General features: G+C 42.7%; 1 protein-coding gene across 5 annotated transcripts in view; it reads left to right on the top strand.

Annotated features, from left to right (window-relative positions):
• The window catches only part of MACROD2 (mono-ADP ribosylhydrolase 2), a 1,527,488-nt gene that overhangs the window by 901,506 nt on the left and 599,124 nt on the right, over nt 1-26,858 (top strand). For all 5 annotated transcript variants that reach the window (XM_053284588.1, XM_053284587.1, XM_053284586.1 and 2 more), the window contains one exon: nt 9,605-9,635. In XM_053284588.1, the coding sequence (XP_053140563.1) occupies nt 9,605-9,635 (31 nt within the window). The remainder of the gene's footprint in view (nt 1-9,604; nt 9,636-26,858) is intronic.

Genomic DNA, 26,858 nt, shown 5'->3' with positions numbered 1-26,858 from the left:
CAGTAAAGTTGCTTTTTGTAATTGGCTGATGGTGATTTCTGTGGCCCCTATGGTATTGAGGTGTTCTTCAAGGTCTTTTTGAATTGGACCTAGGGCGCCAATTACTACTGGGATTATTTTGGTCTTCTTCTGCCACAGCCTTTCATTTTCAATGTGTAGGTCTTTGAATTTTGTGATTTTTTTCTATTTCTTTTTCTTCTATTCTGCTATCCCCTGGTATTGCTATGTCAATTATTTTAACTTGTTTTTCTTTCTTCTCGACTATAATAATAATAATAATAATAATAATAATAATAATAATAATAATAATTTGATTTCTATACTGCCCTTCCAAAAAAGGCTCATGGCGGTTTACAAAGAGAAATAACAAACAAATAAGATGGCTCCCTGTCCCCAAAGGGCTCACATTCTAAAAAGAAACTTAAGACACACACCAGCAACAGTCACTGGAAGTACTGTGCTGGGGGTGAATAGGGACAGTTACTCTCCCCCTGCTAAATAAAGAGAATCACCACGGGGTGCCTCTTTGCCCAGTTAGCAGGGGAGTTGTATCTGGTGTATTGTGTGGTAGATGTTTGTCTGTTTGTAGTTGGAAGTCCCATAATATTTTTACATCTTCATTTTCTACAACCTTTTCAATTTTATGGTCCCACCAATCTTTGGCTACAGGTAGCTTGTATTTTTTGCAGATGTTCCAGTGTATCATCCCTGCTACCTTGTCATGCCTTTGTTTGTAGTCAGTCTGTGCGTTCTTTTTACAACAGCTGATTAGGTGGTCCACTGTTTCATCTGCTTCTTTACAAAGGCGGCACTTGCTGTTTGTTGTTGATTTTTCGACTTTTGCTCTTATTGCATTTGTTCTTAGTGCCTGTTCTTGTGCAGCCAGTATTAAACCCTCTATTTCTTTTTTCAAGTTGCCATTCTTAAGCCATTGCCAGGTCTTGGTGATGTTTGATTTTCCAGTTATATTGTGCAAATATCGACCATGCAGGGGCTTCTTTTTCCATTTTTCTGCTCGGTTCTTGACTTCAGTCAATCAATCAAAGTTTATTATGGTCTATGACCAGCACAGCAAAGGGAAAAAAATACAATTAAAATATAAATAACAGTTTAAAAAAAATAACATATCAACAGTCTAACCCACCAACAATATTATAACTGAAAGGTTATAAAGCAGCAGTAGAATTATTAATTAAAAACTGATGCGATCTTCGAGCTGCTGCACAAAAGCCCGCCACTTTTCGAGTGATGGCAGGAGTACTGTCCTCAAGCAGGAAAGCCACTTGTTGACTAGGCGAATTTCCTGGAAAACGAGCCAGCAGTGGAGATATTAGTTCTAGACGTAAGTCCCTATAAAAGGGGCAATAAAGCAAAACCTCCCCACCACCACAGGGGCATAAATGCTCCGCATAAGGAGTCCCACTGTAACAACCTTCAAGGACAGCAGAGGGAAGGCATCTACATCTGGCCTGTGTAAAAGCCATCCTATATTTGGGGATATCTAATTGTTGCAGATAGGATAAAGGAGCAACAAGATACCTTGAGGTATCGTTACAATAAAAACCTGGCGACTTAGATAAATCTTCCTGCCGCTCCGTGTCTAATACTTTCTGTTTCACCAAGGCACGGGCTTGTACTTCCATTTTAAGCAGGGTAAGCGGAAGCAACCCCAATGTTGCCAATTTAGTAAGTACTAGTAATTTTAAGCCCGTTATAATAACGGGCGCTAGGTGTTGTTTTTTTAATTTATTCCTTCTTCCTTTCTCTTGCCCTTTTTGTGGGGGGATGCTTTCAATTTGCCAACAGCCATTTTTAGAACATAGAGATTAAGCCGTGCCATATTTCACACTAAAATCCATTTTGATAAAATACTGCTTACCTATCGCAGTTTTCTTGTCAGATCAAGATTGGCAGACAGAACACCTAACCCCAACTGTTGCATATTAAGAAATATTTATTAAGCAGACAGATAGATTCATAATACTGGGGCAGCGATGTTCTGTGAAAAGCAACAGTACTTTCCTCCGAGTAAACTTGCACAAACTGCAAACTTAAAAAGAGGAAGTGCTACACTCGGTTGGAGAACGTACCTGCATTATTAAAGTGCTGCAAATAAAATCCGCTTATTAACATGCCACATTCTGCGGTGATTGTTGTTTTAAACGATCAATATTGAGACGGCAACTTCTGTGTTGAGCAACCGCCCGCCCTCCCAGCTGCCGAGACCTCTTCTGCCCGGGACCATGTAGAGAAGGAGAGAGGAGCTCACATGCAGAGCTCCTCACTCCTTAAAGCCTCTTCACGTACTGCCGCTTTGGCCGAAAAGGACGCCTATTGCGTTCTTTTCGGCCAAAGCGCCAGTACAGGAAGAGACTTTAAGGAGTGAGGAGCTCTGAGTGAGCTCCTCTCCAGTCCTCTCGGCCACCGCCAGTGGGGCCAGGCTTCTCGGCAGCGGCCGCCGCCAGCGGGGCCAGTGTTCTCGGCGGCGGCTCGGCCTCCGCCAGCGGGGCCAGGCTTCTCAGCTGCGGCTCGGCCGTCACCAGCGGGGCCAGGCTTCTCGGCCTCCGCCAGTGGGGCCAGGCTTCTCGGCGGCGGCTCAGCTGTCGCCAGCGGGGCCAGGCTTCTCAGCCACCGCCAGCGGGGCCAGTCCTCTCGGCCGCCGCCAGCGGGGCCAGTCTTCTCGGCGGCGGCCACCGCCAGCGGGGCCAGGCTTCTCGGCCACCACCAGCGGGGCCAGTCCTCTCGGCCGCCGCCAGCGGGGCCAGTCTTTTCGGCCACCGCCAGTGGGGCCAGTCTTCTCGGCGCGGCGGTGGCCGCCGCCAGCGAAGCCAGTCCTTCCTCTCCCTGCTCAGATACAACATGGCCACCCGTGTCTGGGCAGCCGTATCTTTTTGGCAGTTCTGCGCACGCGCTCCACGCATGCGCAGAACTGCCCAAAAAGACACGGGCAGCACGGCCGCACACCTAACCATTTTATGGTATAGGATTCTGCGTTCCCAAGAGGCATGAAATGAATCTTGTAATTTAAGAAATACTAAACTACCATGGGAATGATGGATTTTAATCCAATAAAAAATTGTAAGTATCCAGTATCTAGCCTCCACCTTGACTAGACCCGTCTCCAGTCTCAGTCTGGCGTTAGAGACACAACGGGGAGTCGAAAGTACAGCTCTAAGGAATTTAGACTGAATTCTCTCCACCAGCTGAAAGCTAGATAAGGGCCCTAGCTGCGCACCATATGTAAGCTGAGCAAGAGATTTGGCAAGAAAAAGTTTTATAGCAGAGAGTATAAAATGCCCCCCCTTACTCCAGAAAAACCTGAGAATAGCAGACACACTCCTTTGAGTGTTCTCTGGGACACATAGGTAGCATGTGGCTTCCTAGAGCCTGAGGCATGGAAAAGGACCCCCAAACAGTTGAAGGTAGAAACCTGCTGAATAGGGTGGTGCTGAATAGTTCTTGACTTGTTCTTTCTTGTAGGCCTGCTTTGTTTCATTGGTCTTGAATAGTTTCTCGTTATTGACCATTTGAAGTGCATCTTCTTCACTGTCCTTGATATATATTCTTCAAGGCCTCTTTTCTCCTCCTCTACTGTTTGATGGACTTGCAACATTCCTCTTCCACTTGAGCTGCGAGGGAAGTACAGCCTATCTACATCACTGCGGGGGTGCAGAGCATAATTGATGGTCATTATTTTCCTGGTCTTAAGATCTAGCGTCTCTAGCTCTGCCTAGGTCCAGTCTATTATTGGTCTTATTCCTGGTCTTATGATCCAGGTCTTATTGGTCTTATTCCTGGTCTTACGATCCAGCGTCTCTAGCTCTGCCTGGGTCCAGTCTATTATTCCTGCAGTGTGTCTGATAACAGGTATAGCCCAGGTGTTTATGGCTTGTATGGTGTTCCCGCCATTGAGTTTGGACTTGAGGATTTTTCTAACTCTCCTGATGTATTCACTTCCAATTTTTCTTTTAACTTCAGTGTGTGCGATGTTATCAGCCTAGAGAATGCCCAAGTATTTGTAATGTTCTTTCTCTTCCAGGTTCTTGATGTTGCTTCCATTGGGCAGTTCTATTCTTTCTGTTTTTGTTATTTTTCCTCTGTTCATTATTAATACAGCACACTTATTATTATTATTATTATTATTTTACATTTTATATCATTTTATAGCATGGTTGAATGTGACATATATGTTTAAAGTGCGTGTGCAAAGTGTGATGTTTTTGGTTAATCCATTCATTGATTCAAGCCAGCTTTTGAATGGTGCTTTAGTTACTATTATTCCAGTCCTGGAGTAGTTGCAGGGCTAACAAACAGCCAGTAGCAAGAGCACTGAAGGCAGACTGCACTTGCCTCTCTGTAAATATTTATACCCTGCCTCTCCAGTGCAATACTGCTCGGGGCGGCTTTCAACAATTCCATCAAGCCCGCCTACTCTTTAAATTAAGGTGCTTTGAATCCAGATTAATTGTCCTGATCAAAAGTGGCACTCACCTGCCTTTGCCAGGTGCTGCCTTCCTGGTCAGGTAATAGGTCCCAGAACCACCCACTACAATTACTGTTCATGATATCTGCCTTAGACACTGGTAGCAGCCGTGCAACTATGTCGCAGCATGAACTCTACTACTGAACTGTCCCTTCTCTCATCCACCCACCCACTGCCCCTCCTCCTCATTTCTCAGTGAGTCTTCTGTGTTTCTCCCCCATGATCTGCTTCCCATCTGGAAGAGCCCCTTGCCATCCTGGGGTATCACTAATTGTGCATATGCATGGCTGTGTAGCTTAGGAATTCTGGTAAAGTCACTGCAGGAAAGAGTTAATATGTCTTTTCCCTGCCAAGGGCAGGTGATAGATGCCAAGAAGACATGATCATACAGAGGCCAATAGTTTTTGGGTCACATGAACCCTTGGCGGACTAGGAATGGGGGGGGGGTATTTTGGCCAGCAGCTAGAGGTAACTAAATTGGAGTTGCTCAGTCATCTGCAGCATCATTCTTGGGTTCAGAGCTTTGGCGCTACATCTGAATGGGGCCTTAGAAAAAGATTGGTCTGATAAAGAACAGTGGTGAAGAATAGGTTATTCACTATTTGTTACAGGGAATATTGGGAAGTGTGAACATTATTCTCGCAGGTACTGTGTCTCAGATGCTTGAAGACTTATAGCTATTTTCTAAAATGGCTGATGCAGACTATCCTCAAAAGGCAGGGAATGGGGGAATGTTAGATTTTTAGCATTTAAATGACAGTTCAGAAGTTTGCAAGTTGGGGGTAAAGTGGTTTTTTGTCTCGCCATTCCCTCTTTTCTAATGCTGTTGTGTTGCAATGTGCAGGCTTTTTAGCCAGTAATGACAATAGGAATTCTTTTGCCATTGTATTCTGAGTTCTCTGCATTTTTTGTTTGTTTGCATGTTTGCCACCATTTTGTGACAACCAGTGATATTTAAATGAAATGAACTGTGTGTGTGTGTTTAAAAAAATCCCAACAAAGTTAATTGCTCAGCTGCTTGGAAGTATGTCATAATGTGTAACTTAAATGTACTTCCAGTCACTTCAAGCCTATTACCTATTGCCCTATTCTTCAGAGCAACTATGAACCATCTTTCTCCGTTTCCTATAATGACAGCTTTTAAATTGTAGCAAATTGTTACCATATTGCCCCTTAATTTGTATTTTAGGCATAAAAGTGCCTCTTTCCATCAACTTTCTCTCCTGTGTCATGCATTCTCAACTCTTTTCACCATTGCTCTCCATTTGTTTACTGTCATTCCGAAAGTGTAGCACCCAAATAGAATCCAAAATCCCACAGATTTGTTCTAATAATGTCGAAGCAGAACATTACTTGCATTCTCGTGTGCAGTGCTTTTATGAATGCAATTTTAAAAACTGACATTTGCCCTTGCCTTTTCGGTAAAATCAGATTGTTGAGCTTCGATTAAATTTATGTGGACCCTAATCCTCTGTGCAATGCTTCTGTCCAGCTACATTCTTTTGTATTTTATTTAACATTTTAATTGCCTTTAGACCATTTCTCCATTCCAGAAATACTTGCAATATGTTGCAAAGAGTTAGCAGCGTCCTTCAGTTGTGCCATCTGCAGTTTTTAAATATGTGGTTTCAGCTTCTGTACACCAGTGATTTATAAAGATGCTGCTCTTCACCAGACACAGAACAGACCTCCAACACTTGCAGTTAGGGAGCCTCATTGTATGCTTTTGCTCGAGTAGGACAACAAGAGTTTATGTAGATGCAGCTAAAGCATATGGAGGTGGTGGGAATTTCCTGAGGTTATATGGAGAAATCGATTGAAGAATTCACATTTGAATGGGAAGCCAAGTTTGTCTCAAATGAGCCTTGCCTCATTGCTTCAGGGTTCCTTAATAGCTAAAGGAAAAAGTTCTTGCATTAGACACTAGACCTTACTCTTCAGTCCCTAAGACAAGCAGAAGCAGCATACATAAATTCTTTGGGCTGCAAAGACAGGCTGGATAGGGAATTCCCTTTGCACCCTTCCTGCCTGCTGGGCAAAAATATACATGGAAGAAAAGAGGAAGACTCCTTGTTGTTCATTTAGCCACTGATTTGCTAGGTATAAGGATTTATTTTTTTAAAGAACAAAATGTTTGAATGAATACTTACAGTGTCCCAACCGTTAATTTTCATGCTATTTCAGCATGACTAGATATAAACAGCAATGTTAGCCCCTTTTGGACTCATGTGAAGCCCTGTTTTGCAGCATCACTGAAAGCAATAGGTTAGATCTTGACCTTTGGCAGTTGGCAGAGCCGTGTTCCACCACAAGAAATTATTTTTGTTCACAAAAGGAGCTCCTGATAATCGAGCACTGCTGTGTCAAAAGTTAGGAACTAACTCAATGTCTTATATAAAGTAAATGAAGAGCAGTATTGGCTGTTTTGGGCACTGCCAGTGGGGCTGCGGGTGGCGAGAGGCATCTTTAAGCATAAATTAGAAGGTGCTTACCTCCGCTATGGCAGCTCCAAGCTGCAGCGCACTGCCCAGCACACACTCTGGTGGGGGATTGGCTCAGTCACTCACCTGGCTTCTGCGGGGCCAATCCCTGCTGGTGGCTAGGTGAATGGCAGAGTGGATCCCCCACCACAGGGAGTGCTGGGCAGTGCATTGCATCTCAGAGCAGCTTGCAGGTGCTTCTAGAGCAGAGGTAAGCACCTTCTAATTTATGCTTAAAGGTGCCTCTCACCACTGTACCCAGTGGCACCCACACCAGCCACTACTGATGAGCAGAATCATACAGGTCAGCACTAGGGAAGTGCAAATTGATTCGGGTACAAATCAATTTGCACCCAAATCTAGCTGATTCGGGTGATTTGGAGACAAAACAAATCACCCGTGTGGTCCATTGACAAGATTTGGGTACAAATCAAATCACGCCTAATTCGATCTGAATCAATTTGAGATTTGGATCCCTCCTATTAATTCCCCCAGATTCCCAGCCTTCATTAAAAAAAAAAACCTAAGCTCTAGCCCTTGTAGAAGTAGAGTTATGGAGCAAATGTGTGGTCACTATTTTTCAAATGTTTGGATTCTTTGGTGTATAATAACTTTCCCTCAATGACTCCCTTTGAGGATTCATTACACACCTTCATTTCTTCTATTCATTTTGACTGTCTTTTGGACAGTGCCAACTGTCAACTGCTATGTGCCAACTAAACCCCACTCCAACCCGCAAGGCAGTGGTGTACTACTCAGTTTATGTTCTAGGACTTTTTTTCAAGTGTTTTGGCTCTTTGGTGTCTAATAACCTTTCCTCATAATGAATCCTTATGAGGATTCATTACACACCAAAGAATCTAAACACCTCAAAAAGTACCCAGTGGGTTGTGGGGTAGTTGGAACATGGGATGCCACTAATTCCCCACCCCCATCTGCAAATCAGTGGGGTAAAAATGAACAGAATAAATGAAGGTGTGTAATGAAGAGACTAAATAATCTAAACTCTTCAAAAATACCTTAAAAATCAACTGAGTATCCCAGTGTGTGTGTGGGGGGGGGGCGGTGTAGTTAACACATGGCAGTTGACAGTTGGCACAGTTCAATGATAGTCAAAATGAACAGAAGAAACAAAGGTGTATAATGAATCCTCATAGGGATTCATTATGAGGAAAAGTTATTATACACCAAAGAATCCAAACACTTGAAAAATAATGACCTCACATTTGCTCCATAACTCCACTTTTACAAGGGCTAGAGCTTAGTTGTTGTTGTTTTTTGTTTAAAAAGAAAACTGGGGATCTGTTTTAGGGTTAGGATATGGCAACTTCGAATCCCCATTGTTTCCTATGGTGGAAATGTTCAAAATCAATAAAAAAAACCTAAACAAATCCATTAAATGTCAACCAAGTGCCGCAGTGCTTTGGAATTTGGTTGGTAGGTGGCACCCATGGGGACCAACCCACCACCCAAATTTTGTGTACCTAGGACCTTATTAAGTAGTCCAAATCAGTTCAAATCCAAATAGAATCAAAGGAAATACAAATCGAATCTCGGGTGATTTGGAGGGGGTAGATTTGGATGCAAAACAAATCAGGGGTTATTTGTTCTGGGCACAAATCAAATTTCAAAAATGATTTTTGCACATCCCTACTCAGCACCACTTCCTTGTATATGTCCCTGCAGTGTTTTGTAGCTATTTTTTTGCCAGTGCATTGTTGCACCAATTTAGGGATCTCTCGGATGTCCTGCCTGGCACCCTCAGAGACCCTGCTTCTCTTTTCATCTTCCAAAGACTTAGAGACTCTAACAGAGCACTAATGCTGCAGTGCCCACTGGTCAGGTCCCAGCACCAGCGCTGGGAATATAGTATAGGATTGGAATGTTGGTGAGGCTTTTCTGCCCAACCATCAAGGCAATTTCCAGGTTGGTGTAGTACGAATATTGGGTTACTCTTGAAACAATGAAATCAGGGTTCAAATCCCACTCAGTTGTAAGGTCTGAGTGACCTTGGGCAAATCACTCTTGGTTGTTCTGATTATAATCTGGGAGAAAGCTATGTACTGGGAAAAGGAACAATGGGATACTAATGTGGTAAATGAAAAAAATCTGTTCCTCAGCTTGTTTGAGAATTTCCTGAGAAACACTGCTGAAAGTCAAGATATATATCCTTGTTATCTACTAAATGGATTGCCCTCTCAAAGAAAGAAGCTAGTTTGCTCTTAACAAATCTATGCTGGCTTCAGGTGATCATCCTAGTTTCCTCTAGATACTTAAAAATCGATTGTTTTGTAATTGTTCTAATAGCTTCTTAGTTATTGAAGTCAATTTCATTGGTAGAAAATTCCCCAGGCCCTCCCCTTTTCGCTTTCAGCAAGGCACAATATGTTTACCCTTCTCCAAGGAGCTGGGGGACTTTATCTGTCCTCCAGGAGTTCTCAAAGAAAATTGTGAACGGCTTTCTGGTTTCTTGAACTCCTTCTCTGAGCACTCTAGGGTGTGTTTCATCAGGCCCTGCTGACTTAAATGTAGAGATTGCTTTCCACTAAGCAGCTTGTGGTTTCCTCAGTCCAAATGTTTCTCTATAATAAGTGGTTCTAAAGCGAAAAATCTAATCTACGCCTTGGTTTTTGTCTTGCAGGCATTCCCATGTATTTCAACAGGAATTTATGGTATGTAAAACTCATTATAAAGTTTCCATTCAAGCAATTTTTCTTCATAACAAATGTTCAACTTTGGTTTAAACAAGGGCTTTTTTGCTGTTGGGTTAGCTTGCTGGAGCGTGTTTTGTTCTAGAACTCTGTTCCATGAGTTTTGTGTAGCTTGTGGGCTGTGTTGTGCTAGCAAATTACAACCGTTGCCACAAGGAGAAACAAATGATTGCTCCAACCTTGTAAGCAGTTATAAAGTTTAACTTTACACCAGTGAATAAGCTCTCTGTGCTCCTGTTACTACTACCACTCACATGGTGTTAGCACAGCAGTACTATGGCATGAGTGAGATGTGGTGTTAGGGGCCATTATAGTTCAGTGCGAGTGCATGCAGAAACTCCTAGGTTCAATCCCTGGCACAGCCCCATCAGAATATCAGTAAGCAAGGCTGGAAATACTGAAATCTGCTGCCAACCGGAGTAGACAGCACAGGACTAGATGGACCAATACTCAGATTCATATGTTCATACTGGGTTGGTTTGTTTTTAGTCCATGAATAGAGTGCTAAGGAAAATGACACATTGCCATGCTTCTGCAAACTGGGTCCTATGCATCTTGAATTAAAACCATGGAGGTCCAGCAGCTTGTTGTGAGCATATATGTGATAAGCTACAAAGCACTTACTGAAAATAAGTGCTTTTCATCCCCCTGCCCCCACTCATTTATAGCTAAACATGGTACATGGAATTGGTTGAGAAATAAAATGCAAAGATAACTTCGGTGTTTTTCTGTGAGAGACAGAAGACTTGTTTCCTAATCATAATAAAGATAAAAAATATACAAATAGCGGTACATAGAATTCAGAGGCTCTCATTGTTTAGCAGAGCACTTTTTAAAGTAATTTTTCTTGTTCTGTGGTAGGATTAGCTGAGTTGGGGTTGCCATGGCCTCTCAGGCTCAGACTGAGAGCCAAACTATATATGGCGTTAATCATGATATTATTTTTGAGGCTGAAAAGATCAGCCATGGCCTGTGGGGTGGGGTGGGGGTGGGATCAGGATCAGGACCATGGCAAGTAGGGAGGGTTCATTTTAGCCTTTCCCTTCACATCACGCTGCTTAAAAAACAAATACCCCTCCCTCCATTTGCAGCTGTTGCTTGCCAGTAAGGAAAGCTGCCTTTGGCAGCTTCCTTCTTGAAGCAAATAGCAGCAGCGGAGAGCGGGGAGCATTTTTGATGGAACTGTGGCATGAGTGGGGGGAGGGTTAAATTCCCTGTCCCTGCAACTGTGATCCTAAACCTGATTGGTGGCCACTGTGGCTGCTGATCCACAGTTGAAAAATGAACACACAAAGGGTCATGATTCATGTCATATTTGGCTTGGCCTTGACACTGGGGGCTGAGCCTAGGAACTAAAGGCTGGTACCAGGCAGGTCAGGAGGTGGAACCTAGGTGCTTCTCATAGAGGCAAAGAATAGCATTCAGTAGGTCAAGGGAAAAGCTTGGCTGTGTCTGGTGCATCAAGGGTGGAACCTGATGGGCATGGGGGGAACAGAATGGATAGTAAAAGCTCTCAAGCTACAGAGCAAGGTCTCATGGGCATCTGCAGGACTTTTTCTGGCAAGGTTGCGATCATATAGCCACTTACCTTGAACTAAGCCCCATTGAATTAAATGGGACTGGGTCAATCTGGAGGAGGGGCAACTACCCTTAATTCTGGCTCCTTGCCCTGAGATTTCTGCCCTTTCAGGTCGCAGGAAGACCTAAAAATGCAGGTCTAAGACTTTCTTTATTATTATTTATTTATTTATCATATTTTTACACCGCCCAAAACTTATGTCTCTGGGCAGTTTACAACAAGATTAAAAGTAAAACATTAATTAAAAACAAAAACAAAAAAATTTAAAAGCAAGAAATTTAAAACACAATTTAAAATTGTAAAACAGTATTCTAAAAACAACATTAAAACAATCAAAATATCAGTTAAAAGTCTGGGTGAAGAAATGCTTCTTTAGAGACTTTTTAAAAGATGTCAGAGATGGGGAGGCTCTTATTTCACTAGGGAGCGCATTCCAAAGCCTCGGGGCAGCAATGGAGAAGGCCCGTCCCTGAGTAGCTCCAGACGAGCTTTACAACCCTAAGTCTTGTTTAAGCAGTGCATAGTTTCATTATTCATTACTGCTCAATTACACAGCATATTTTTAATTGCATCTTTGGGGGAAAAAATCAACACACAAACTTTCTTCTTTGTGCTGTATTCTTTGCCTTTTAATTAGGACAGTAGGAAGGGTTTGAAATTGCATTTAGAGCTCTCTCTCTCTCTGTGTTGGATTTGTTATTGGTTCCTCCCCCCCCCAAAAAAAACCCACATGAAGAGTATACTTGATATCTGTCCTTTTGACATGTCTCTACTGTTCCTAGAACTGCTGCTAAGCGTGTCTACTGATTTAAAGGAGTTTGAAGAGATAACTAGCATGCAAAAATACATTCTAGTTATTTGACACAGCATCACACAGTGCATTTTGACTTTTGTGCTTCTGAAAATCCACATTGGAGGATAATTTTATATGGCAGAATATAGTTGAAACTGGCAGAAAATTTTGTCTCATGCCAGTCCTCACACATTTCTGTAGCAAAGTAAGCAGACTGTCCATGAAGTAGAACATAGGAAGCTGCAATATACCAAGTCCGACCCCTAATCCATCTAGCTCAGTATTGTCTACACATATTTGCAGCATCTTGGAGATGCCAGGGACGTAACTTGGAACCTAGATACTCTTCCCAGAGCAGCTCCATCCCCTAAAGGGAATATCTTACCGTGCTCATACATATAGTCTCCCATTTGAATGCAAACCAGGGTGGAGTATTTTTTAGCAAAGGGGACAATTCATGCTTGCTCCCACAAAACCAGTTCTCCTCCCTCAGTAGGCTAAGTATTTGCTTCTGCTTTCCAACAATTACCCAATTCAGACATAATGGCAAACCATGGTTTGGTCACGTGAATATGAGAGAAGCAATTCCTTATCTGGATGGTACAAGCTTGTGTTTTTCCCCTGGTCTGCCCTGAACCTTTCAGTTTAACAATGTTTCTTAGCTTATAAAAATTTAGGTGGATTTGCATAATCCACATAGAGTGTAAGGACGTCTTTTTTGTGCTTAGCAATGTGGGTTGGAGACCGACAACTCTGTTTTCTGTTTTAGAACAATCTTCTCTTTATGAGAAAACCTGTATGTGATTTTGCTATCTTTATTTCTGTGGTGATGTGCAGATTATTTTGATGGAATATAAGAATTAGTTTATAGAAAGAAGTTTATCTTGAAGCAACTGTTGCGGTTGCACAGGTTACAGGGTGATTCCAGTGGGGGAAATGCTATTGTGCTTGGTGTATTCTTGGATGTACTTGAAGTTATCATCTTATGTTTTAGTGACAAAACCTGGAGGTCAGAAATGCTTTACTTTTCATACTTCCAGAACACTCCTTTTCTCATAGAGGGGGAGAGAGTTAGAAAAAAATAGCCACCTGCAGAGTTATTGGCTAAAAACAACTTCACAGAAGGGTGTTTGATGGAGAAAAAGTCTGACTTCCTTTCAGAGTGCTTGCCTAAAGCTCCATCTCCAGGTTCTTAGAATTCTGGATGTTCTCGCTTAAATGACTTCAGCTACTAAAAGACCAGAGGCAGCCTGCCAGTAAGGCACCGTGCCAAGCATCAGTAAAAAGATTATTTCATGTTTCAAAATTTAAAGAACCCCCTTATAGATTATACTCATAACATTTTAAAAGCTTGAAATAAAGAACTTGATACTGATTTTTGAACATTGGTGTAAATCAATAGAAACTCCCATTGGAAAATTCTTACAAGGCAACTGAATCCCAGCCTATAGATGCAGGATGAAAATTGCATTATGCTTCCCTGGTGATCTGTGGAAATTAAATTACTGGTATAGTAACAGGAGTATGCATCTGGATTTGTCACTAAAGTTAAAAGAAAAGAAAAGAAAGAAAGAGGTGGACAGGTGAATTACTTCCTTACTCTAAATGTGCTAGTTGATTGCAGTGATTCTAATCGGCACTTGCCCAATTGAAGAAAGTGATGCTTTGACAATACAACAGATGTTCCATAGCTCAGTAGAATAAACCCAGACTTACTGAGAGTGATTAGGTGTTACAATCATATTCATATTTAAATAATAGTCACCCCAGTTAGCTTAATGTTTGTAATGAGTAAATCAGTGGAACACATTTTTCTGGTCTAGAGTTATTAAATATATAGAAGAGTAACATTTACTGAGAGAGAAATTTTCCTTCTGCAAAAGGAAGTGTTGCTTTATCAGCCTTTTCCAGATCTTTGCAAGTGTCAACAAGCATGTGGATAGGAATGATCCATTAGACATAGGACAAACTTCAACTCTTCAAGTAGACTGTAGAGAGCTCTAGAAGGATTTCTGCAAACCAAGTGATGGGCAAAAACTGGCAAATGAGGTTCACTGACACTAAGTTTTGCCCATTTTGCATATTGGGGCAAAATGTCCTCACATAGCATGTACACTGATGGGGTCTGATGACAAATAACAGGAAAGAGATCATGGTGTGTAGCTCAATGAAAATGATAGAAAATAAAAGTTCTGGTATTGTAACACCTTTATACACATCTATAGTGCAGCCATGTTGGGAATACAGTGTACAGTTCTGTTCTTTCCAGCTGAAAAGCAACAACAAAACCCTCCGTAGAACTAGAAATTGTGTTTAAAATGGCAAATGAAATTAATAGGGTATTGGAGCACCTTCCCTATGAGAAATGCTAAAGTGTCAGGTGGTATGGAGTGTGTGTGTTTTAGTCCAGAAAAAGGATTACTAAAATGGGAAACGAGAAGGGGTTTTAAAAACTATGCAGGAATTAGCTAAACAAAGGAATCAGCACAGAAGAGCTCCTTAGCATTACAACAAAACAATTTCTTTACATTATTCCAAATACATATATGACTATCCAAAATCCAAATACATAAATAAGTATAAATAACTATAAGGATCTTAACTCTCCCTCCCTTCTGCTGTTGCTGCCCTGCCTCTGAGCCTGGAGTTAGCCACTGAATGCCTATTGCTGGGAAGCAATCTCAGGTGAGGGGGGCTGTTTCTTTCACACCCTGGTTGTGAGCTTTCAGAAAACAACTTTGTTGCTTGCTGTGGAATCAGAATGCTGGACTTGATGGACCTTTGGTCTAATTCAGCAGGGGTCTTCTTATATTTCTCCACCACTAGTTTTCCCCCTTTGTAATATTGCATTAGAAACATGGGGCCTGGAAGAAGGCCTGGTTAATGGTGAACCCATTACAAGTTGATCCATCAAACCTTTATGGAGTTATGGGCTTGGCTTATAGTAGTTTCAAGGAAGGGATGAACCCCTGAGATGATTATGTGCCCCAGATATATCACTAATTCTGACCTAACATAATTACCACTACCATATTTGCTCCAAGTTCTATTGGCAGAGCATATGCACCAGACTTTCTGATTCCTCTTGACTTATTTCTGAAGTCAAGGAAGTCAGAGCTGCTGTGATAGCTAAACTGCCAAAGAACAAGATAGTTCAATCAAAGGGATCAATGTACAAAGAGCGCAAAATAGAGATACTTACCGATGGTCCACACTTTATTTTTCGAATGCCACTGTAGGACATTCTAAGAAGAATCTAGAAGCAGGGGTAAGCAGCGAGGTGGCCAAATTTGCAGATGACACCAAACTCTTTCGGGTAGTGAAATCCATAACTGATTGTGAGGAGCTCCAGAAGGATCTCTCCAAACTGGGGGAGTGGGCGACAAAGTGGCAAATGCGGTTCAGTGTTGGCAAGTGTAAAGTGATGCACATTGGGACGAAGAACCCCAACTTCAAGTATACGTTGATGGGATCTGAGCTGTCGGTGACTGACCAGGAGAGGGATCATGGGGTCGTGGTGGACAGCTCGTTCAAAGCGTTGACTCAATGTGTGGCAGCTGTGAAAAAGGCCAATTCCATGCTAGGGATCATTAGGAAGGGAATTGAAAATAAAATGGCTAAAATTAAAAGGCCCTTATACAAAACTATGGTGCAGCCACACTTGGAGTACTGCGTACGATTCTGGTCACCACATCTAAAAAAGGACATTGTAGAACTGGAAAAGGTGCAGAAGAGGGCAAGCAAGATGATCATGGGCCTAGAGCACCTTTCTTTTGAGGCAAGGCTACAACACCTGGGCCTTTTTAGTTTAGAAAAAAGACAACTGCGGGGAGACATGGCAGAGGTCTATAAAATCATGCATGGTGTGGAGAAAGTGGCTAGAGATAAATTCTTCTCCCTCTCACATAACACTAGAACCAGGGGTCATCTCATGAAATTGATTGCCAGGAAATATAGGACCAACAAATGGAAGTACTTTTTAACACAACACATAATCAACTTGTGGAATTCTCTGCCATGAGATATGGTGACAGCCAACAACCTGGATGGCTTTAAGAACGGTTTGGATAACTTCATGGAGGAGAGGTCTATCATCAGCTACTAGTTGGAGGGCTAAAGGCCACCTCAAGCCTCAAAGGATGCCTCTGAGTACAAATTGCAGGGGAGTAACAGCAGGAGAGAGGGTATGCCCTGTAGCTTCCAGCGGCATCTGGTGGGCCACTGTGTGAAACAGGATGTTGGACTAGATGGGCCTTGGGCCTGATCCAGTAGGGCTGTTCTTAGGCTCTTATGTTCTTAAGGCAGTTCCTCTTTGCTATCAGGGTTGGTGCTACCAATAGGCTAACTAGGCAGCTGCCTAGGGCTCAGACCTCAGAGGTACACAGAGTGTAGGGGCCAGCGTGCAAGTGGGGGGTGCAAGTACTTAGGCTTGCCTAGGGCGCAAAATAGTCTGACACTGGCCTTGCTTGCTATGCTCCTTAGCCTGTATCTTTTTATAATACTGATAATGCTGCTTAGTAAGGCTGTGCTTCAGAGCATCTGAACCCAAATAATATACACCAGCCTTTTGGCACCATGTGGAGACATCCACTTCCTGTAAGTTGTCTCCATGTGGTGCTGCACTGTGCATGGGGTCTCTTTTACAAGAAGCAGAGCCTCATACTGCCTCAGGAACTATTGTGAAGGCATGTGGGGAGCACCAGGAGGTGTGCTTTGGGGAACACTGGGAAGTGTAGCCCTTTCTTCATAGATCTGTGTGGAGAAGGTGTTTGAAAAAATTACTCCTCTGAGCACACCTGTCGCCCGTACAGGAGTCTGCTTCCTGTAAAGGAGCACTCCTCCCCCTCTGCCACTGAAAATGTGCAGTACTGTGTGGAGTCAGCCTCTGCGTGGTTCCAAAGAGCTGGCATTTATTACTTGGCTTTGAATGCTCCAAAGCACAGCCCTACTCCTTGGCAATTCTGTAGCACTTTTCTTCAGCCCAAAGCACTTCCATACCCACTCCTTATTGCAGCCCTGTAAATTAAGTGTTCTGATTTCATTTGTATCTATTTGATCACTTTTTGGTGGCTTTCTCATAGTGCTTGTTTGTGCAACATAACATGTACAGCAAATATGTAGAATTGTAGTCAGGATTTGCAAATGTTTGCAAAGCAGATTACATAGAAAGATAAATAAATAAAAAATAAGATGATTCCCTGTCCCAAAAGGCTCACAATCTAAAAAGAAACATACGGAAGACACCAACAGCAGCCACTGAAGAGATGTGCTGGGGTTGGAGAGGGCCAGTTGCTCTCCCCCTGCTAAATATAAGAGAATCACCGTATTGAAAGGTGCCTCTTTGCTCAGTTTGCAGGGGGCATGTTCCAGATCCCTCATCCCCATGCCATTCATTGTACCCACCACAAGTCATAAACAGTGCAATGCTGTCCATAAACTGAGAAACCGTTCTGAGATTCTCTATGGGACACCCATTTGAAATGGTTAATGAATTGACTGTTTCTAACGTTGTTATTAAAGAGAGTAACTGCTGCTTGGTGTCTACTAGAATATTCAAAGTATTTTAGCAATCTAATTAGCTACTCGGTATAAGAATTTGTCACATAAATTATTTAACAGAGATCTTGTTTTAGATGGCATGCTGCCTGTGTTCCGTACTGTTCCCTTCTTAGCCTCAGTCCATTTCTCTCTAGAATACTTTCTACATGCTTGGATATTATTAGCAGGGTGTCCATTGATTAACTCTCAGCCATCTAAAATTAGCATTGATAGGATATATTTAGCAGACTTGCAGACTCTGGAAGGAGGTTTAGGCATTAAGCTTAGTGCTTCGATAGGCACAGTCTTCTTGTTCTTGCTGTTTTATCGTGTAATGTACATGGGACATGTGTTATAAGTTCGTGTTGTCTTCCTGGCAAATTGGTCCCTTGGTTCACGACCATTCTAGTATAAATCTCAAACTTCATCGGAATTGTCATAATATAAAAATAGCTGCGTCTCACATTATATCACATTCTGCCTTCTCCACAAGAGGTGGAGGGAGAATCACATAATTTTGTTTTAATTCAGGGGCAGCACTGAAAACTTGATAGAATACAGCCTGGAGATAGATAGACAGACACACACACAAAATTGGGGACCCCCAAATATGAGAGAGACATTATAATTGTGGGATGTAGCTCCAAAGGTTTTCATTAACTTGCACCACTATGACATTAATGAATATGTATTCCTTATGACATGAATGAATCAGTGGCGGCTGGTGGTTCCTGGACTGGGGGAGGCAATAGGTAGGGCAGGTGATGAGTGGAGCAACAGGTAGTGAGATGGGGAGCCCTTTGTGGGCAGCTGCTAAGGCAGAGCCAAGAGTAGACAGGTTCCTTAGCAATAACTGGCAAAGTGCTGATTTGAAGCTTAGACGTGGGATCAAAATACACACACACACACACACACACACATCTCAATTGCTTGTCAGCAGAAATACAGAGAAATATGGAAAACACCAGTGGCCTTATAATGTTTAACAGGACTACAGTAATGTGTAGATGTATATCTAACACAGCAGGATCAAAAAACAAGCACACACACACAAACTGTACAAGGCACAAGTAAAGCAGAGACCAGCTACAAAAGGCTGCTTTTGTGTAGATTAAATGTATTCTGAAGTTGCAAGAGCAGCTCTGCCTGCCTTTTCAAAAAATGCATACATAAATAATAGAAAAATCACAAGTTTTTCAGTGATGCTTGCTGCAGCTATGAACCATCTCCTGTAACTTAGAAGACACAATGGGAAGCAAAGATGCATGGAGACACCTCTCCCTACTCCATGCCTGCTGAACAGCTGGATGCCACTCTCTGTCCACCTTGGGTGCCTGCAACTTATTCATTCATTCATTCATTCAATTTCTACACCGCCCTTCCAAAAATGGCTCAGGCAGGGGTGTATCTAGGGCAGGGCAGGCAGGGCACGTGCCCTGGGCGCCACTTGAAGGAGCACAAATTCTTAATTTTTTTTTTTAAAAATGGCCACCAAAAACAAAATGGCCACTGCACATGCTCAAATGGCCTCTGTGAGGCCCTAGGACATGCCAGGCCTCACAGAGGCCATTTGAGCATGCGAGGTGGCCATTTTGTTTTCAGTGGCCATTAAAAAAAACCAATTATTTTTAAAAATGGCCACTGCACATGCTCAAATGGTCTCTGTGAGGCCCTAGAGGCCAACAGTGGGAGGGGTAACCTTTGCAGACCCCCCCCCCCGCCTATAGGAAGCGCCCCAAAGGGGCTACAGGTAAAAAAAATTAATTTAATATAATATAAGTCACTGTACACATATTCAGTTTGGCACTATGTACAGAGAATCAGGGCTTGTGAATACTGAGCTGAAGCTTATGAGCTAGGATTGTATTCATTTGCTCTTACTTTGATTCTTGTGATAAGCGAGTTAAATGCGGTGGCTTAAAAATATGGTTATTAATGGTGAGTTTGTCTTTGAATCAGTGTGAAATCCTTAGTATTAAGGCCCACTGGGAGTTTCTTGCTCTCTTCCTCTCATTTTAACTGTCTTTCTGAAAGACTAGAATATATTCCAAGCAGTGACACAGTTTACTCTGCATATCCTTTAATTATTTTCAGAGTATCTGGGAAAAGTCAAATTCTCTATTTATTTTTAAAACTTATGTAATAGTGATGCTAGTAGATGCATAGTAGAGAATTAGACAGGCACTTCTGTTTAGTTTTCCAAGTACACCTCCAGATAGTATTTGGGTATTTCATGAGCCCCAGCATACTGAAATTTGTAGTTTTCCAGCATTTTTTGGTCTGGCTACGTCCACTGCTAAATAGTTTTTGAAATTTTAAAAGATTAATGAGCTTGAATTATATTTTTCAGCTGATATTATAATAAAGTTATCTGAAAGATGGGTGTCAGATGTTTGGACAGGGGGCGCAATTTCAGTGCTTGCCCTAGGCGCTATTTTCCCTAGGTATGCCTCTGGGCTCAGGGCGGTTTACACAGAGAAATAACAAATAAATAAGATGGATCACTGTCCCCAAAGGGCTCACAATCTAAAAATAAACATAAGACAGTCACCAGCAACAGTCACAGGAGGTACTGTGCTGGGTGTGGATATGGCCAGTTACTTTCCCCCTGATAAATAAAGAGATTCACCACATTAAAAGGTGCCTCTCTGCCGAGTTAGCAGGGGTTAGTAAGCCATCTTGTCACTCAGCAAGCAGTCTTGTCCATCGTAGCAAGTCACAAATGTTTTTTATAGAGTTCACATCCTTAATCCTTGCCCAATGAACCATAACCCCAGTAGACATATTAATGTTACATATACTGGCCACAATCCAGAAAAAAACATGGTTAGCAAACTGCATAGCACATGGATTAAAAAAATTATTTTTCTTCCAAAAGAATCAATTCCTCTCTACATTCACCACACCTACATGGAAAGCCCCTTCTGCAATTATTTGAAGAGAAGTTTGGACTCACAAATCCATGTATAAGAACATAAGAACAGCCCTGCTGGATCAGGCCCAAGGCCCATCTATTCCAGCATCTTGTTTCACACAGTGGCCCACCAAATGCCGCTGGAAGCTACAGGCGGCAGTTGAGGGCATGCCCTCTCTCCTGCTGTTACTCCGCTGCAACTGGTACTCAGAGGGATCCTGCCTTTGAGGCTGGAGGTGGCCCACAGCCCTCCGACTAGTAGCCGTTGATAGACATCTCCTCCATGAAGTTATCCAAACCCTTCTTAAAGCCATTCAGATTGTTGGCTGACACCACATCTTATGGCAGAGAATTCCACAAGTGGATTATGTGTTGTGTGAAAAAGTACTTCCGTTTGTTGGTCCTAGATTTCCCGGCAATCAGTTTCATGGGATGACCCCTGGTTCTAGTGTTATGTGAAAGGGAGAAGAATTTCTCTCTAGCCACTTTCTCCACACCATGCATGACTTTATAGACCTCTATCATGTCTCCCCACAGTTATCTTTTTTCTAAACTAAAAAGGCCCAGGTGTTGTAGCCTTGCCTCAAAAGAAAGGTGCTCTAGGCCCATGATCATCTTGCTTGCCCTCTTCTGCACCTTTTCCAGTTCTACAATGTCCTTTCTTAGATGTGGTGACCAGAATCGTACGCAGTACTCCAAGTGTGGCTGCACCATAGTTTTGTATAAGGGCCTTTTAATATTAGCAGTTTTATTTTCAATCCCCTTCCTAATGATCCCTAGCATGGAATTGGCCTTTTAAACATCTGCCGCACATTGAGTCGACACTTTCAACCAGCTGTCCACCACGACCCCAAGATCCCTCTTCTGGTCAGTCACCGACAGCTCAGATCCCATCAGCATATACTTGAAGTTGGGGTTCTTTGTCCCAATGTGCATCACTTTACACTTGGCAACACTGAACCGCATTTGCCACTTGGTCGCCCACTCCCCCAGTTTGGAGAGATCCTTCTGGAGCTCTTCACAATCAGTTATGGATTTCACTACCCGAAAGAGTTTGGTGTCATCTGCAAATTTGGCCACCTCGCTGCTTACCCCTACTTCTAGATCATTTATGAATAAACTAAAAAGCACCAGTCCCAGTACAGACTCCTGGGGTACCCCATTTTTTACTTCCCTCCATTGCGAAAACTCTCCATTTATACCTACTCTCTGTTTCCTGTCTTTCAACTAGTTAGCTATCCACACATGTACTTGTCCCCTTATCCCATGACTGCTAAGTTTCCTCAGGAGTCTTTGATGAGGAAAGACTTTGTCAAAAGCTTTTTGGATATCCTGTTATACTATGTCAACTGGATCACCTTTATCCACACACTTGTTGACACTCTCAGAAAACTCCCAAAGGTTGGTGAGGCAAGATTTACCTTTGCGGAAGCCATGCTGGTTCACTCCCAGCAGGGCCTGTTCTTCTATGTGCTTTACAGTTTTATCCTTGTGGATGCTTTCCATCAATTTGCCTGGAATGGAAGTTAAGCTAACCGGCCTGTAATTTCCCAGATCGCCCCTGGATCCCTTTTTGAAAATTAGTGTTACATTTGCTATTCTCCAGTCCTCTGGTATAGAGCCCGATTGCAGAGATAAGTTATATATTTTAGCAAGGAGGTCGGCAATTTCACATTTGAGTTCTTTGAGGACTCTTGGATTGATGCCATCTGGCCCTGGTGATTTGTTAGTTTTCAGTTTTTCCAGACAGTTTATAACATCATCTCTTGTCACTTCTATCTGACTCAGTTCTTTAGCCTCCATGTATATTCCTTAAAAGAACTTTCTGGCTTCTTATGCCAGTTTCTAATCTAATTAGTCCAGTCTTACAGTTTGCTGTTCCTTCCAATGCTTTATGGCATGTCATTTTGGGAATGGGCCATAATGCTTTCCATACAGATCAGATCAGAGAGGAAGGGAGAGAAAGCAAAGTTCCATTTCTTTCCTCCAAATAAACACAAAGAGGCCAGCAAAAGATCAGACTTATCAACATCCAGAGCCTGCCTGCTCTCTAACAAAAATGGTGATTGGATAATACTGATTTGCTAAAAGAAAAAGACTCTGCCACCCTCTGGGCACTCTGACTGGCTCCCTGGAAAGTCAGTCAGCCTAGTCCCTCGCTGATTGGTTTATAGGGTGGTCCTAGGACCCCCCCCCCACTTTGCAAAAACAAAACTCAGCATGCTTATTGGCTTGTGCTTTATTAACATTAATATTTTAAAAGATCTGAGGCTTTTCATTTGTTCTGTGCTACCATCGCCCACCCTCACACCTCTTAAAGCAGCAGCAGGCTGCAGGCAAGAGCAGCAGGGAACAACAGAGGGAGCCAGTAGGCACACAAAATGGAGGCAGAGACAATATGGCTGACTGAGAAGTTTAAGATGACTGCTGCCTTGCCCATAGATAAGATCCACCCCTGTAATGAATAGGTATGCTGAAGAAAATCTCATTTTCCAAAAATTGGGAGTGCCATTTCCCTTAAAAGCCCAAACATTCTTCCAAAAGATGGCATACATATTTTTTGAAAACTATTCTCAGAATATATTCTAAGAATGTATAGATCAGGGCCTCTCATCTAAGAATTTGGTTTTCTTTTTTTGATATCTTTTTGTTTTTGTGTTGTTTGTTTATTTTATTTATTTATATCTGGCCCCTCCAGTACACTACTTCTTGGGGCAGCTCACAACAATAAAATAGATACAATATACAATAAAAGCAATAAAATTAACCAAATTAAGTGAATCAGTTAAAAGTCAGGTTAAAAACCACAATCAGTATTAAATTGCAGATTTAAAAAAATTAAAGCTAAAAATTGAGACTTATACGAACTAAAGAACATACCAGATAAACCACAGGAGGGGCATTAAAAAGCCTCTTTAAAAGATGTGTTTTTAGTTGTTTTTTAAAAACACTGAGGGAGGGAGCATGGTGATTGTTGTTGTTGTTATTTCCATTCTCATGGAAGTATTCTGCTCAAAGGAGATCAACATATCCTCTTAAGCTCCATGTTTTGAACTTGTCTTCTGTTTTTTTCTTTATTGCACTTCAAGTGTCCAGAAGCCAAACATAGGGGCGCTTCTCACGATCAGCAAAAATAGGGCTAGCAGAGGCTAGCCTGATTTTTGGTGACCGTAAGAACCACCAGGCTCGCAGCTGAGCCCGGTGGTTCTTGAGCGGCAAACCCACTCAAGAACCCCTGGTAAAAAGCAGGTTTGCGGAGCAAGCGCTCCAGCAAACCTGCTTTTTACCATCGTGAGTAGCCGTGGCACGGCTTTGCGTCGTGCCTACTCATGAGTAGACCCTCGGCTGGGAGGTGAAAAGCCGCCTCCCAGCTCGGGGGTCTCCCCAGTATGCCCTGCGAGCTTGTGCAGGGCATACCGGGGCTTGTGGGGGCCGCGCGGCCCCCGCTCCCCCGACCCCCCTGCGGCTCTGTCTTGGGGCCAGCCATCGTGTGGGCAGCCGATCCGGCCACCCAGGGCTCCCTGCCCGCTCGTGAGCAGGGAGAGCGGGCTTAGCCTGCTCTTCCCGCTCACAGGTTAAAACCGGGTCTCACTGATTGTGAGACCCGGTCCATAGTCTACCAGCCATTTATTGTGATCTGCAAGATCTCAGCCCCGCAGACTTGACAACCCCTTAGTTTGAGCACTCCCAGGCAGGCAGCAAAAGCAGGGGATTTAGGGAGGTGGACTGCCACAGTTGGCTCTTCATTGTGTTTTTTGGGTCATATGAGGTAAAGGGCCTTTTGTATGGGATTACTTCTCTGAATGCCTGAAATGGGAAGGGGGGTAAACATAGTTGTAGTCAGAGAAGGGAGGTGATTCCCTTCTACATCTGGTCTGTGGCGCTTGGCAGGGGCGTAGCCACCATTGTGCGAATGGGTTCAAAGAACCCGAGCTGCCAATGAAAAAAGGCTTCCAAGCCCCGTGGCTCGGGCTCCATAGGAGGCCAGAGCAAACTCCCCCCTCCCATGCCCGGGCCACCAAGAGCCCGGGCGAACTATCCACTAGTTATTTCAGGCAGCTCCAACTGCCCGATAGAACGTTTTCCCCTTTCTCTCCCTCTCTTGAGGGAGAGGAAGGGGAAAACATCCTATCAGGCAGACAACGCTGCCTGAAATGAGGAGGGGAGAGCTCGCTTGGGCTCTCGGCAGCCCAGGCCATGCCCCCTTTGTGTGTGATGTCACACGCAAATGGGCATGGTCCAGGCTGCCAAGAGCATTGAGACAGCCACCTGATCCCTGAGGGCTCCTTCAAATATTATGCCTTTTCTTTTTTGTTGTTAGAATGTTTGGTTACTACAGAATAACATACCTGTGTCTCTCCACATTCAAGAACTTTGTGCTGCAAGAAAAGAAAGAGGAGGAAACAAAAACCAGCAGAAACAATTAAAATAAGCCTTCTCCAGTGAGCATTGTGTTGGAGGGTGTCCCAGTGAGCTCTTGCCAGCATCAGAATCCCTTTTCAGGCTGCACATCAATCCAGAATGCTGTCTTTCTAGATCTTCTCAAATTTCTCTGACTTTCTTCTGTTAGTGTAGGCTACCTGTTCATACGCTACCTCAAGCAACCCCTTGGTCTATATTTACAAGTGGGAAAGCACAGAAAACACTCCTGTGCAGGACAAACATGAACACTGCCTATATATTGTCCTGAGTGACAATGAAACATGTGTTTCTTTCACTGCATATAGATGCACTAGAGTGCCACAGCTGCCCACAGCGGCCGGTTACATGTACATTATGGGTGCATGCAATGAAATAAATGCATGTGTAATCATTGCATCTAACTCTTGCCATGAACATTATTTCATTATTTTCCCCACATATGAGTGTCTGTCATTAGACCCAGAGAGCCCTTTGGGTGAGTTTCAGATGTTGTCTTTGCTTCAGAAAGGCAGGTTTGAGTATTGGTTTCTCAGCTGATAGAGGCCCTCTCCTGCTATACTGCAAGTATTATACCAATGTGAGAGGCTCATAGCAGACAGAACTCAATTCTGATGGATAATTCATAAACTGGCTCAATTAGGTACTGAAGTTTGGAGCACATACAAGAATCTAGATAACTACATTTTTGGCGAGCTGTCAGAAATGTATTTTGGTGCAGGAAGACCTAGCTAAGGCTGTAAAAATTTCAGCATACATATCTGCAAAAGCCAACTGGTGCCACATCACTGTATTAATAAAACTTTTATTCTAAAAATGTCTGAATTTTAGCAGTGATCCAAGTTGCTTAACATATCTAGGTGCAGAACATGGCATGCAAGTGAATTTTGCATTATAAACCGCTTGATAAAATCTTGATTGCTGCTTTCTCTATTAATACACAAAAGAAGTCATTTTTGAGTGCCTTCCCTTCCGGCCCCAAACTTGGGAGAAGCTGTGCTTCTGTTCTTTCATTGTACTTTGTTCTTTTACTATAGTACATTAGATGGAAAAGCTGCAATATCTTTGGAAAGGACAAGTGCAGCTGAGGCAACGGAAGAATGAGACTCCGCATAGTTCTTTCTAATGAATGACTAGTACTGTTTCCAGCCCAGGAAGCAGATTTAGATGGTGCACTCTCTCTGCTGCTTCTTCAACCTCCTCTCAGTGGATTTTGCTTGTGCTAATGACAGGGCATTTCAACCCTGGCAGAGGATTCTAACTTTATCTCTCCAGCACCTGTTTAATGTACTGTGTGCTATTGACTACTGTGAACCTTTTCACCTTTCTTTTGTCTAGAGAGGTGACACCCAGGAAAGCTAATGTATCAGCAGCAAATCAAATTCAGTGACAAGAATGAAATATGGGTTTTACCACACTTGAGTGAATTAATTTTGGGAGCCAACATTGTCCAGAGATGGACAGTTGGACTTTTATGTGAGAGACCTGGATTCAAGTCCTCCCTTTCCCACCACTTTTATTACAGGGAGGGAAAAGTGTCTCATAGCTTTGTTGTAAGGGAGTGGTCAATAAAAATTGTAAATCATATTATTTTGCAAATGAAAAAAGCATGATAAATTGTACATTGGATGAGGAATATTTATGTGAAACTAAAAAAGGCATTCTTGCCTTAGTTTGAAAAACTGATGCAAATGACACATTTTTGTCTCTTTAATGGAATATTTTAAATGAATTTCAAAAATATGTTTTACCTATGGTCTCTCTTTTTTCTTGCCTGCTTCCACTGATACTCACAAAATTTGAACGGCCTGCAACTGGATTTTAAAATATTTACTTTTCATTCATTCATTCATTCATTTGCTCTTGCTTTATACCGCCTAATATGTACATCTCTAATTGGTGTACAAAATTTAAAACACAATATAAAAGATAGTAAAACTG

This window comes from Hemicordylus capensis, chromosome 1 (assembly GCF_027244095.1).
Source record: "Hemicordylus capensis ecotype Gifberg chromosome 1, rHemCap1.1.pri, whole genome shotgun sequence".
NCBI lineage: Eukaryota > Metazoa > Chordata > Lepidosauria > Squamata > Cordylidae > Hemicordylus > Hemicordylus capensis.
This window is presented reverse-complemented; position numbering and strand designations above follow the sequence as displayed.